The sequence below is a fragment of the Rhea americana genome, unplaced genomic scaffold, assembly GCF_003343005.1.
Source record: "Rhea americana isolate MKP2758 unplaced genomic scaffold, rheAme1 scaffold_74, whole genome shotgun sequence".
NCBI lineage: Eukaryota > Metazoa > Chordata > Aves > Rheiformes > Rheidae > Rhea > Rhea americana.
The window spans coordinates 791,916-804,779 of record NW_028186912.1 but is presented as its reverse complement, the minus strand read 5'-3'; the positions used below and the strand labels follow the sequence as shown (position 1 = coordinate 804,779).

The following is a 12,864-nucleotide window of genomic DNA, read 5'->3' as shown; positions in this document are numbered from 1 at the left end:
CACTCATGTAACCTTTTTATTTCTCCTCTATCATTATGTATCAGAAATGAGAGAACAGTAATCTTGCTTTGAGTCCTTTAAGAATTCTTCTTGGATTTCTTTTGCCTGTGATTTGATATTCTACCTTAAGAATATCTGGCTTTTGGCCAAGAAACTTTTTCTTTACACTTCAGTCTTTAGCCTAAAACTCAAATTTAATGGGCCCTCARATGTTAATATGCTTAAATAATATTTTTAAAACCTTGAAGTGGTTATAAAGAGTAAGTAGTTAGGTAAGTTATCTTTTGATAAATGTTTTAAAAGTGCAAAATCCATAAGGAAGTTTGATTTCCTTTTATTTGGTTACATTTGCCATGTCTCATCTTTCCAGCAAGTGCTACAGTTTAGTGGATTATCAGGAAATGTGTCCACTTTTGATCGGTATATTAATTATACAGAAGGTCTAATCGATGACTGAATTTTTTCTTCAGTTTTCCCACTCTTAAAATAAATCCATTGAYCAAAAATTTTCAAATCCTTCTTCTCCTTGGACATTCTAAGTTAAAATAAATGATAAAAAGTGACAAACAACTGCATACCTCTAACACAAGCTTATTCTCATACTTCACAAGGTTGGAAGGGACCTCTGGAGATCATCTAGTCCAACCTCTCCGCTCAGCAGGGTCACCTAGAGCATGTTAGACAGGGTTGCATCCAGGTGGGCCTTGAATATCTCCAGAGAAGGAGGCTCCACAACTTTTCTGGGCAACCTGTGCCAGTGCTCCGTCACTCTCACAGGGAAGAAATTCTTCCTCATATTCAGGTGGAACTTCCCATGGTTCAGTTTTTGCCCATTGCCTCTAGTCCCTTTGCATGGGACTACTGAAAAGAGTTTAGCTCCATCCCCTTAACTCCCTCCCTTCAGATACTTGTACACATTGATAAGATGCCCCCTCAGTCTTCTCTTCCCCAGGCTGAAGAGGCCCAGCTCTCGCAGCCTTTGCTCATAGGGCAGATGCTCCAGCCCTCTGATCATCCTCGTAGCCCTACGCTGGGCTCTCTCCAGTAGCTCCATGTCTCTCTTGTACTGGGGAGCCCAGAATCGGATGCAGTACTTCAGATGTGGCCTCACCAGGGCTGAGTAGAGGGGCAGGATCACCCCTCCTTGACCTGCTGGCAACACTCTTCCTAATGCACCCCAGGACACCATTGGCTTTCTTGGCCACAGGGCACACTGCTGGCTCATAGTCAACCTGATGTCCACCAGCACTCCCAGATCTTTCTCAGCAGAGCTGCTTTTCAGCAGGTCAGCCCCCAGCCTGTACTGGTGCCTGGAGTTATTCCTCCCTAAGCGGAGGAAGTCTCCACAATACTTCAAGTCTACATCTATAATAGCTCTTTTCAACCTTCAATCTCCCCATCAATTTTAATGGAAGTGAAGATTCCTACATAGCCGGTTTAAAATCTACTAACAATGAGCTTGTTTTACTTAGTTATCTTTCATGCGCTCTGAAGCAGAGGTCTACATACCCAGAAGTCATGAAAAAATAGCCTAAAACAGTAGTATTTTACTAGCTTCTCCCAATTTTTCAAAATGAAAAAGAACAAAAATAAGATCCAATTATGCTAGACCTTGACTCCAGCAGCGGCCAGAGTCAACTATTAGGAAAAGACTATAAAGAAATAAGTCAAGTCCAAAGGGGCATTTCCTATGGTATTCTTGCCTACAGAAATTAAATTAAGGACCGTAAGAACTGAAAAACAAAAGCAGACCATCAACRTTTAAGAGAAAATAGGTCAATCCCTGGCTATGGCTCCTGCTCTTTTAAAATCCTTCACATGTTTGACTTTCACATCACTTAACAGTGAATACCACARTTTGTGTGTTCTGTGGAAAGAAAGAAAGAAGAAAAGCTTACTACTTTAGAACAGCAACCTAGAACCAAAAGAACTAGCAGTGCTTGATAGAATTTTGAGACAGAAAATGTCTGTCCCTTCCTACTCTCTCTATASCATGATGATTTACTTCCTCACCTCTCCTTTCCTCTACTCAACTGTCTTCCCCTCTCCTCAAGCTGAAAAAGGAAGTTTCACAAAACAGTTGAAGACAAACAGCTCACTCACACCCTSCTCCCTCCACACCACCACATAATAATGCTCAGGGCATCCCTTAATGGGCCAGTKCAACCCACCAAACCAGCAGGAAACATACACAGCAAGAAAAAAGCTGATACCTTTTCCTCTATGTTGAGCAAATGGACCAGCTTAGCAAAAGGTCTGACTAGCATCAGAACAGGGAAGAAGAGGTAAGGGGGAGGGAAATGAGGTCTCCTAATTTAGGATGACAYTGATTTCTCAAGGGGCCTCACTCTGAGTCCTTTTAGGGTGCACTTTTGCAAGTGGCTTAGACTGTTCTAACTCCTGGCTGCTGCTGAAAGAGCCCCAAATTCCTCTCCCTTCTCATTCCTCAAAGAGCACGTGTTTCTAACCTGTTCCTTGGCTACCAACCCCAGWGTCATCTCCTGTAGTTGCATCATTAGCACTAGCAACAAAATCTGCCTCTCTCTGATCACTGGATCATAGGAAGGCCATACAGTTTATCTGAAGGTTGACAGCTGAGTAAGTACAGACAGGCAGGGCAATAGGCAGCACAACAGAGGATCTGCTTTAGTACTGTTTTATGTATCAGAGAAGAAYGAGTTTTGGAATGGAGGGCGAATTTTAGGACCTTGGGACTAGGTAGACAAAAGTTCAATCTTTCTGAGCCTTAGTCACAAGCAAAAACTAATAGTGGATGCCAAGAATATAAATAGTATAAGAACAGTTCAAGCAAAAACTAATACTCTTTGTATGTTTTTCCCTATCCTCCAGCAATAAGCAAATCAGGCTCAACCTGAGCTAGAGTGGCACCTTTGTGTTTAAGCCACTAAATAAAGACCACTCTCCAGCATCAGATAAACAACATAAGAAATAATTCCCTGGCTGCACTGAGCAATCTCTGTAGAACTTTGAATAAGACCTTGTATTTGTGGTGAGAAAAGAAAGAAAAATGAAAAAAAAAKAATTTCTCAATTTTTCTATTGAATAGTTTCACTATTAGAATGGCATGCTTATATTAACCATGGTGTATTAGCCTATACCATGGATTTATCCTAAACAAATAGAAAATCCAAAGCTGACAGTATTTATTGTCTAGATAATGAAATATCTATTCTGGCTTAGTTCAAACTTAAAAATCAGTAATAATATAAACTGTGCAGGGTACAGCTTTTCTTCTTTCTTTTTAGTTAGTTTAGTTGTAGTATAATCAATTCCGAACATAGCTGTTATGTACAATTATACTAAAAATCAATCAACAATTGCAACAACAGTGGTGCTGTTCTAACCATCACCTACAGAGTTTAAAATAACAGGTCTTAAATCTGCAAGTTGCTTATGCACATTCTTGGTTTCAGAGAGGTTGCATAAGCACAAATGTTATAGAACCAGGGCCTAAGATAAAAAGCCAAGGAAGGCAGTAAGAAAGAAATACAATATTTGATGCAGTTATTACCAACTGCTGTATTTTCTTAGCCATAAGAAACTACTACTTTCCTATATGGAGAGCATCTTGAGTTATGCCTTTATTTTCTTGGTAGTGACAAAGCCATCATGAAAGATGAACCTTCTCTTTTAAGCRTCAAGATGTAACCACTCACAATACCATAAGCACCATTTTTAGCCCCTCCTACATCTACAGCTTACAAAGCTGAGTTAACATGACATTTTCAAGTTAACTTTGCAGGTTTTGCATTCATTAGGGATGACTACTGCAAAGACTCTGAAAATCAGTTATATTTTTAAGTTAGAACATTATTTCAATTTAAAGTTGACTTGTTTTGCATCCTCTTTTATTAACAAAAAAGAACAAATTATTCCTTTTACTTTAAACCTCTTTGAATCTCCAGGACTTCACATTCTGTCCCTGCCTCTCAGTTTTCTTTCTGCTCTTGCAATACATTCCTGCAGATTTTATTAAATCCTTGCCATAGCAACAGCAGAAGCTCCCATTTCCCCCTGCTGGGACAGGATGCTTGACTAGGGTAGGACTGGATGCCAGCAGGGGTAGGGGACACAGAGCAAGGAATGGAAAAATTCAACAAATCCAACTAGAATGGAAGCTTTTAACTCACACATTCCCAAAGCAGAAGGTGCTAGCTGGGGCTAAAATGGGACAGGGTTTGCAGAAACACTGCAGGAAGGAACTTGGATGGATTAGGGGTAAAGAAGAAAAAGGGGACTGCAGGAGGAAAACTGAATGAACATCTGGGACAGGCTGGGAAGAGAGTGGAGAGAAGTAAGAAGTTTGTCAGCTCACTGCAAAGAGGCTCTGGAGCCGCAAAATAGAATCAGAAAAAGAAGACAGAATAGCATGTGATAGAACTGGAGAGAAACAGGGAATTGGGAAATGCTGAAGAGCAGGAGAAATTCATCTCTGCAGAATGAAGGGCAAGAAACGAGGCTTCTATGGCAATAATGATTGGGGTTGCCACACCCAGACCACCACTTCAGTTTCCTTTCTATAATTCCCCTGTGGCAGTCACCTTGAGTCAAGACCTTTGTTTTGCAGAAAAGACGCAAATATCCCCCCCTTTATTTTTTTTGCACACTGTTAGAAATACAACAGTCCCAGAATACTGGGCAACATAGTGGATTTATTACAGCAATTATCAAAATTAAATACAACTACAATTATACTACATGCACAGGCAAGTCACAACTCACAATGGATGGGGGTAGAAACTGAATAAAGTTTAAAGAAAATACAATGGGCCTCCTAAACCTGAATGAGATTTCCACTTACACTATGCATATAACTTAAAAAAATTTTAACATAAAATCAAGCCAGGACGGATTAAGGTTGTTAGCATAGTTGTAAAATCTTCTGTACACAAAATGCTATTATATATTGATGAATTTAGTTTTTCCATAGAKCTACCAACTAATTCAGCACACAAAACTAATATTAACTATTTTATCCTCACAGTTGAATGTGTGGCCCCATGCCATGGRTTAAGAATCCTACAGGAAAATGTATGTGCAATGACAAATGACAGTATAATGCATAATGGGACCAAACTAGGGTTGCCAAGCAACTGTAGCTACAGTGTTCATAGGTTTTGAATGATGGTTGARAGAATTTATTAAGGTTGCAAAGTCAGTCTTGCATATGTACTTGCCCAGATTAGGAAAACCCTCTTTCCTTCTCCAAGAATTATTACACAGCATCACTACTGACACTGGTGATAATCTTGGTTTGCCACATCTTTCTACCAATTAGGATAACAACATCAATAGGTTACTATGGTCAACATGGACATGCACAAGACAGCTGTTAACACAAAAACAATGAGATGCCAGAATTCTGTGTTTCACCAGAGGCTTAGAGGCTTCCCTTTCTCCCACTGTTTTTAGAAGAGATGATGAGACAGAGGAGAGAATGCAAATAAAGCAATGTTTTAAAGATATTATTATTATTATTATTATTATTTGAGATACTTCCAAAAAGAAACAATGTTCAGGGCTGCTCAAAGGCTAAAAAAATCCCTGGGAGGGAGGTGATAGGAAAAATCTGTGTAACGTGAAAAGTACCAGCAGACACTCTGCCTATCTGACAGCTTTAAGATGTTTGCAGGTACTGTTTGCTATTCCTGCAACYTAAAATAAAGCATGCATTGAAAAACATAGAAGTATGATCCACTTCAAATAGTTTTGTTTCTGTAGACTCCAGGGTCAACTTTCAACTACCATTAGACCAATTATCTGGATTGCTGACTCTACGTCACAGATGTTAACTGAGACAGCACTGTGTAAAAGCGGTTGTGCTCTTTTCACAGACAGTTCACATAAAGCATTTTTTATGCCAAACAGAGCCTGAGTTAATAAGACCTAAGYAGCCTTCATATGCAGGGCCAGCTCAGGATTCTCCATATCTGACCCTGAAGCCAGGGGCACTACAAAAGTTATTGAAGACATACTGAAGTAGCTCTGGACCACAACAACCAAATTTGGCTAGCACTGAACCCAAGTTTATATAATTCAGCTGGTGAAGCCCTAAACAGCAGCTGCACAATGCTTCTGCACTATGAGGAGGGTTATTTAATTCAGCTATCATGCCACAGAAATACAGTTTGCATCAAGCAGTGCATGCAATATACTCACTCTCCTGAATCTCAGTGCTCTTAGATGTGCAATGCAGACACATTAAATAGCTCTGTCATGCTGACTCAGCATAGCTGGATATCTCTACAGAACATTCCTCAATACCCATACAATACAAGATATTCCAGCGCTTCCCATTATCTTAGCTAACGAGCAGTTGTTGCATGCAATCTTCTAATTATAACTAGAATAAAGAAAGGGGAGTTTGGCTTTTTATCCATATATAGATGGTAAGCATCAAAGCTGGTGCCCATGGCTAATGGGAAACAAGCACAAAAGTGACTATAGTTCATATGCTGGACAGAAGACTGAAAAAAATTCTGACTTATGCCAGAAATCTCACATGTGGGTGTAGTGTTGCCAGACTGGAGTCCAGCTTTAGACATTTGTGGAAAATACATTTCATGCACAGGTATTTCCTCAAGGCCTTGTGAAGTTCCTTGGTTAACAAAGAAAATTAACCAGTTTTGTTCTTGGATTAGCAAGAGTCACTGTATACCAAAAGGAAGCAACATCTGCATTCTACAATTGATCATTTGCATGTAATATTGTATCCTGAACTCACCAGTTAAATACTTCAAATTTTTTTAAATGCCACATTTATATTTAAAAAGAAGCTGACAGTCTTTTTTAACCTTCAGGGCTTGGCGAATTTAGGGAAAAAAAGTGGTAAAGTTTTAAAGTTTCTTGGCACTGGTATGATAGTTTAAAAAAAAAAAATCCCCACCACCAACAAAAACAACCCCCTAAAACCRGCATCAGAGTCAGTGTTGCAGGCAAAAGAACAGTCTTGGGAAGATTCCATGGTTTTAGAAAGGTGGTTTGAGAAAGGGCTGCTTCACAAGAATCAATACAATCTCCCCATAGGTTCATGATGTAAAATTCTATAATCAAGGCTTGTAGATTTGTAATTATGGTATGTCAGCCACATTTAAACAAGAGTGTTAAAAGATTGTTAAAGTTAAACTAACACAATTGCAATGTGAATTGTCTTAGTCTCATTCTAATCTACTGGTGTCACTTTCATTTAATCAATGGAAACTATGGGCAAATGTCAGAGCTATTTTCACATGCCCCAACTTACTTTGTTCACAGTAGTTTTTAAAACCGTTGCCAATCTGAAATGGATAGAAGATACTACTATATTTTTTTTTCTTCTGTTAACTCACTCTCTGGCAGGTTGTCTAAGCTTGGATTTACTGAGAGTAAGACTCCTTTCAGATAAATAAACTACCTATTAGGGTGTAAGCCACAAATACAATAAACATTATTATGCTCATCAAATCTAGTTTTTCGTATGACTGTCTAACAAAAGTATGTAATCACTGAGAGCTGGGCTATCAAAATATCAGAAARAGGTTCTCCCCTTTCCTACTTCAACTTTCTTTTATTAATATATAACWGTGTAAGAAACACTAAAATACGCAAATTATCTATGACCTACAGTAGACTCTCTCTTGAGAGGGGTACTCAAAGCATCTATGCTACACAGCAAGAAAGAAACACATTAAACAGGAAGCTGCTCATCTTTGTTCTTAGTTTGGGAAAAGTGATGAGTTAGGTGATCAAAAAAGACAAATGAAAATAAATCAATGTTCAATAAATCCTAATTATTCTTGTCCCTATCCTTTTTGATACACTCTTAGCCTGAAAGCTGAAAGAGCTTGAAAATCACTATTACATGCTAAATTCAATGGGCTTTTCTAAATTACATAGTCAGAAAAAAATAAGGAAAAATAACTGAAATGTTAAGTCAGTGGCTTTACAGCACATTTAATAAGCTGTCATGTAAGTCCTCTCATTTGAGGAATCAATAAAGCTACCATAGCTTTTTGGAGTCCTAAATCACAGCCAAATATAGTAGCTCTACTCCCAAATGAGAGGAAAATATTAAAATTCTTAAGTTGACTCAAGTCACATGTGCTCCCACTGTAAATAAAATTTTTGAGACTTCATGTGCAAAAATGACTTTGGAGACTATTCAACATTTCATAAGTCTCTGACATTTTCTTCTGATTACTGAATTCAGAAATAACATTAGAATGAAAATACATATTACTTTTTGTTCAATAAGATGACACTTAAAACAAACCTGAAATTACCATTGTGATTACCTGTTCACAGAGTTCTTGGTTTGTTTGGAGTATTATTTTGGGTATTGTTTCAAGTCCTCGAGGGAAGAGAGACAGGAGGAATACAACATTTTTCCAGTGGCCACAACTACTTCCATGAGAGATTCCCAAACTGAGAGGTCCTCATTTATGAGGGCTGGGTGTTCACTAAAAGGATGAAGACCAGCAAGAGTACAGAAACAGGCTTCCAGTTTGAAGAGGAGGGACAGAGCCATGCCTCTTCTCATTCTGCATGCAACTGTCACAGTCCCAGGAACCACTGCTGCTGTTGCCAACACCTAGGCAGGCTAAGTCTGGAAATGCTCCATGTGTCACACTTACTCAGGCCATAATGAAGACCATGTACAAGATCTATTATTTCTAATACAATATTAAAACAATGTATAAAATATTTAATCTCAGAACCATATTGCTGAAATAAAAATGGATTTTTAAGATAGTTGCCAAGTTGCAGAGGGAGAAACAAGAAAGTTAACTTTAAGTTTGTGCCTTCTTTCATAACAATTATCCAAGCACATGGTCTCACCTCRCATGAAGTGTAAGATCATATATTCCCTTTCTTTTAAAACAGTAAGTTAACTCTATTTACAGTTTGTCAGCTGCTTCACAGTAACTGTGGATGTGCATACAACCACAAGTTAAGTTTTCCCCTTAGCTTACTCATGCAGCAATTCTCCAAAAGCAAATCTGAATCATGTTTGTTGCACTTGTGTCCCTTCCTCAAATGTTTTCATCACCTTCTCTGTACTAGCCCTAACACATATGCAGTTGCATGGATAGCTGGTTTAGTCAGGCCTCATCCTTCAGAACAACTCYTGTTTCTGTTTTAGGTTATTTTTCAGTGGACTGGATCCCTGAAATACACACTTTTCCAGCCACGCAGGTCCCTGCCTCAGCACAAGGGATGAAGCTGTAACACAGCAGCTCAGATCCACCTTAAGCTGCCACAGAAGAGCACTAAGTCTCCTATAACAAACTGTTAAGCTATTCAGAAACTGATTCTGCAAGCCATTATTTGAGACACATTTAGGCAGCAATGGAACAGCATTAGAGAATCAAAAGTATTGTCATACTATAAGTTAAAATCTTTTAGATGAAATGCTAAGTGACTCAATTTGAACAAGAAATATTGTGTCACTGCAGTCAGGATTCTTACTTTACCACCCAAAAAATTAGAGTCAGCAGCATTCAAAATTTTTAAGTAGGAGCTTGAACAAATCTGTCATACTTGTTTCATTAACCAAGTCATAATCCAGTTACATGTATGATTCAGACACCAGGACTCCTGCCAAGTTGTCAGAAGAGATGATGTCTCGCCTTGTGCTTCCATGTCCTTCTCCTTCTTCCTATTGGATCTTTGGGGCAAAACAGACTAGAACATAAAGGAAACTTCCATTTCTCTCCTTCAGAGATCACAGGCTAGAAGATCAGATTATTTCACTTCAGAGGAATGCTCACCTATGCCATCCTCCAAAACACACTGTAGCCTTGTAACTCACAAAATTTAGAGTTGTCATTGCATTTAAGAGGTTGTAGGCTTTGTCTTAGGCTAACACTGTAGGTCTCAAGAACAGTCAAGTTTTGCCTGGACTTGTCTTGGCCAGCCTAGAGCTTTCTTTTAGCTTGTTTAACTATAACCACTATTGCCTAACAACCACCTGCTTTGTTTTAGCTTTTGCTCAGCTTTGTACAGTTGTGTAGTGTAACACTTATCAATTTTTGTTATTAATAGGTAACTAGTCTATGCAGAATGAGCTATCTCTGACCTAGAATGAAAAAAAAAAAAAAAAAAAAGGAAGAAGAAGAAGCATAAAGGAGCACAGGCATGGAATGAATGATAGCAGAGGCTTTAAAAACACAGGCACAGGAAGATGCTGAAATGCCTCAGTGCTATACCCACCAGTGGTCAAGTGCTRGTCATCAGAGGAATACAGCCTCGAGAGATGGGCAAAAACCAGTTTCAGGATACAAACAACCATTCAGCATATGTAAAACACACCATATATAATAAATTCAGATAAAATGTGGAACTAAAAACCAATGAAGAAAAAGCAAGATGTAGAATGTGTTAACAAGCATATAAAAAACGACTCCAAGCAGACTCAGATGCAAGAAAGCATTAACATCACACTCCTCTATGAGCAAAGGATTTGGAATCCTAATGACTTGCTTAAATCTCTCCCTGCCAATACTGAAGCCAGAGAGTCGTTAGGACCCAGGGGACAGTGAAAGGGTGAGTATAACATCAGAGAAAGGATGTTTTTAGAAACAAATTGGAAACATTAGAAAACCTGTATGAACTATCCAACTGTGTTAGTATCATTGTAACTGGACTGATATCAGTTCAGTTGAGTGTAACAAGTTGGTAACAAATTCAAGCAACCTGCCTGCAACTTGTATGCAACAAATTTGTAACAACATCAAAACAAGCATCCATTGATTTCCACATATGATGCAACAGAAGAGGTGAACTAAGGAGCAAAGAAGTTGAACAACTGTTTGAGCTTAGGACAGGGAAATAACACCACTAATTTCTAATCTCTTGTCCTCAGCAAGTCACACGGCCCTCTCAGACTTGCTTTAACTGAGAAACAGAAAAATTCAAACTCGGAACGTGCAAGCTAATCTCAGAGCTACAAGCATGAAAGAGCATGGCACATAAAGACATGAGGCTAGCMCCACATGAAGGTTATCTTCCCTACAGAACCATGCTCACATCATTACACCACTGCTAGGTCCAAGGAGATATAACCACACAGTACAATATTCACCATGTGATCATATAGGCATGCATCAGCATGAGCGAATGAGGTCTCCACAGAGTGGTCCTTTGCTAGTGTATACTCTCCCCTCTGTTTCCCAGTCTATTAACATGAGGAAAAAACATTGTGCAGATAGTTGTTGTGATAGTTTGTTACTAAGCAGTGATCACCTGAAGTGCTGTTACATATTAGTGTACAGTTCTCTCATTAAAACTATCAAGCAGAAGCAATAAGACAGGCTATAGAAACTTCTACAAGCTACTGAAGTACAGTTGTGTTTTATTAGATACAATAGTTTTCTCTGAAATATCTACACACAAATAAAGCTTGTGCTTGGGTATCAGAACATAGAGACTGAGAAAACATTAACCTAAATAATTCTAATTTTCCTACACTTCAGAATACTTTGTCTGTAAACACTGACACAAACCATGATTCACTTAGAAATGGAAACAGGATGTTTACAATGTTCTGTCCAGTGAAGCCAGTAAACATAATGCAAGTTAACAGAAATGATGCAAAGCAAGAGGCAGTCACTGAGCCACTAAAGTCAAATGCCACCAAAGTTTCCTGGTCTAAAAATAAATACATGTTCATACACAAGTTTATTTGCACACAATGTACAGTGACAGAAAACAGGAGCTTAAAATTTTGTAATAAATTTCTTGTTTGCAGCAATGCTTGACAACTGGTCCCCATTTTAAGCCTGGGAACACAATATATCATTACATTTATGCTAGATAAAAGCAAAACCTATATCCATTTTATTCTTCCATTCTTGAAGTCCATTTTTTCAAACATAATCAGATATTAGAAAGCGTATCTATTACTGTCAGCAGTTTCTGACTAATTGAAATCAAGCAAGTCATAATGCAAAGTTGACTGTATGGAACTGGATTACTTAGCATCCTGATCTGGTGCTAATAATAACACTAATTCCTGTCTRTGCCCCAGTCAGTGCAGTCTTTGTATGACCTAGCCTTAATAAGCCTCACTATGAACAAATCGTGTAAATACCAAAGTCCAGTGCTTACAGTCATAATAGGAGGGATTCACATGGATAAACTGCAACTTTTCTTAAAAATGAAGCCTATGTTAAAATCAAATAGAGACTCGAACATTAAATTTATCARTTTTGCAGTGTACATGCTGGAATGAAAATATTTACTCATCATTTTTGGAACTACATACGGTTCTTCCATGTTTTGGTTAAATTTCCACGACTTTCTGGATCCGGAAAGCATTCAGCAAGGCTGACCTGTACATTGACGGCTCAACTCCCCGCGGCTCTGTAAGCCATTGCTCAGCTGCGGTTACGAGGGAGGACACCCCTCTTCTGCCGACCGTGAGCTACGAGACGAGTCCGGGARCCGTCACAGAACTTCCGCCGGGCGCCCTGCGGCACATCCCGGCACCGAGCCGCGCCGAAGCGGCCCCCGCCCCGCCGCCAAACGCTCTGTCACACCAGCCCCGGCCCCAGGCCCCGGGACTGGCACGCCCAAGGGACCGCCGCCGCCGCGGCAGGACCCCACCGAAGAGCTGCGCTCGCCCCGCGCCCGCCGAGGGCCCCTGGGAGGCAGCGGGCATCCCCCGCCTGCCCCACCCCAACGGCCCCCCAACGGCCCCCCAACGGCCCCCAACGGCCGAGGCGCGCGCGCGCCCGGACGGCGGAGGGGGGAGAGGGAAGGAGAGGGAGGCGGCGGTCCCCCCCTCACCGCGCACTCACCGCCTCACGACGCCGGTCTTGATCTTGATCTGCCTCAAGCGCGGGTCGGCCATGGCGGGGCTGC

General features: G+C 39.9%; 1 protein-coding gene across 2 annotated transcripts in view; it reads right to left on the bottom strand.

Moving 5' to 3' along the window:
* The window catches only part of TBCA (tubulin folding cofactor A), a 33,671-nt gene extending 20,813 nt beyond the window's left edge, over positions 1–12,858 (bottom strand). For both annotated transcript variants that reach the window (XM_085321988.1, XM_085321989.1), the window contains exon 1: positions 12,801–12,858. In XM_085321988.1, coding sequence (XP_085178114.1) covers positions 12,801–12,853 — 53 coding nt within the window. In that variant the 5' untranslated portion in view covers positions 12,854–12,858. The remainder of the gene's footprint in view (positions 1–12,800) is intronic.
* Between the last annotated feature and the right edge of the window lie 6 nt (positions 12,859–12,864).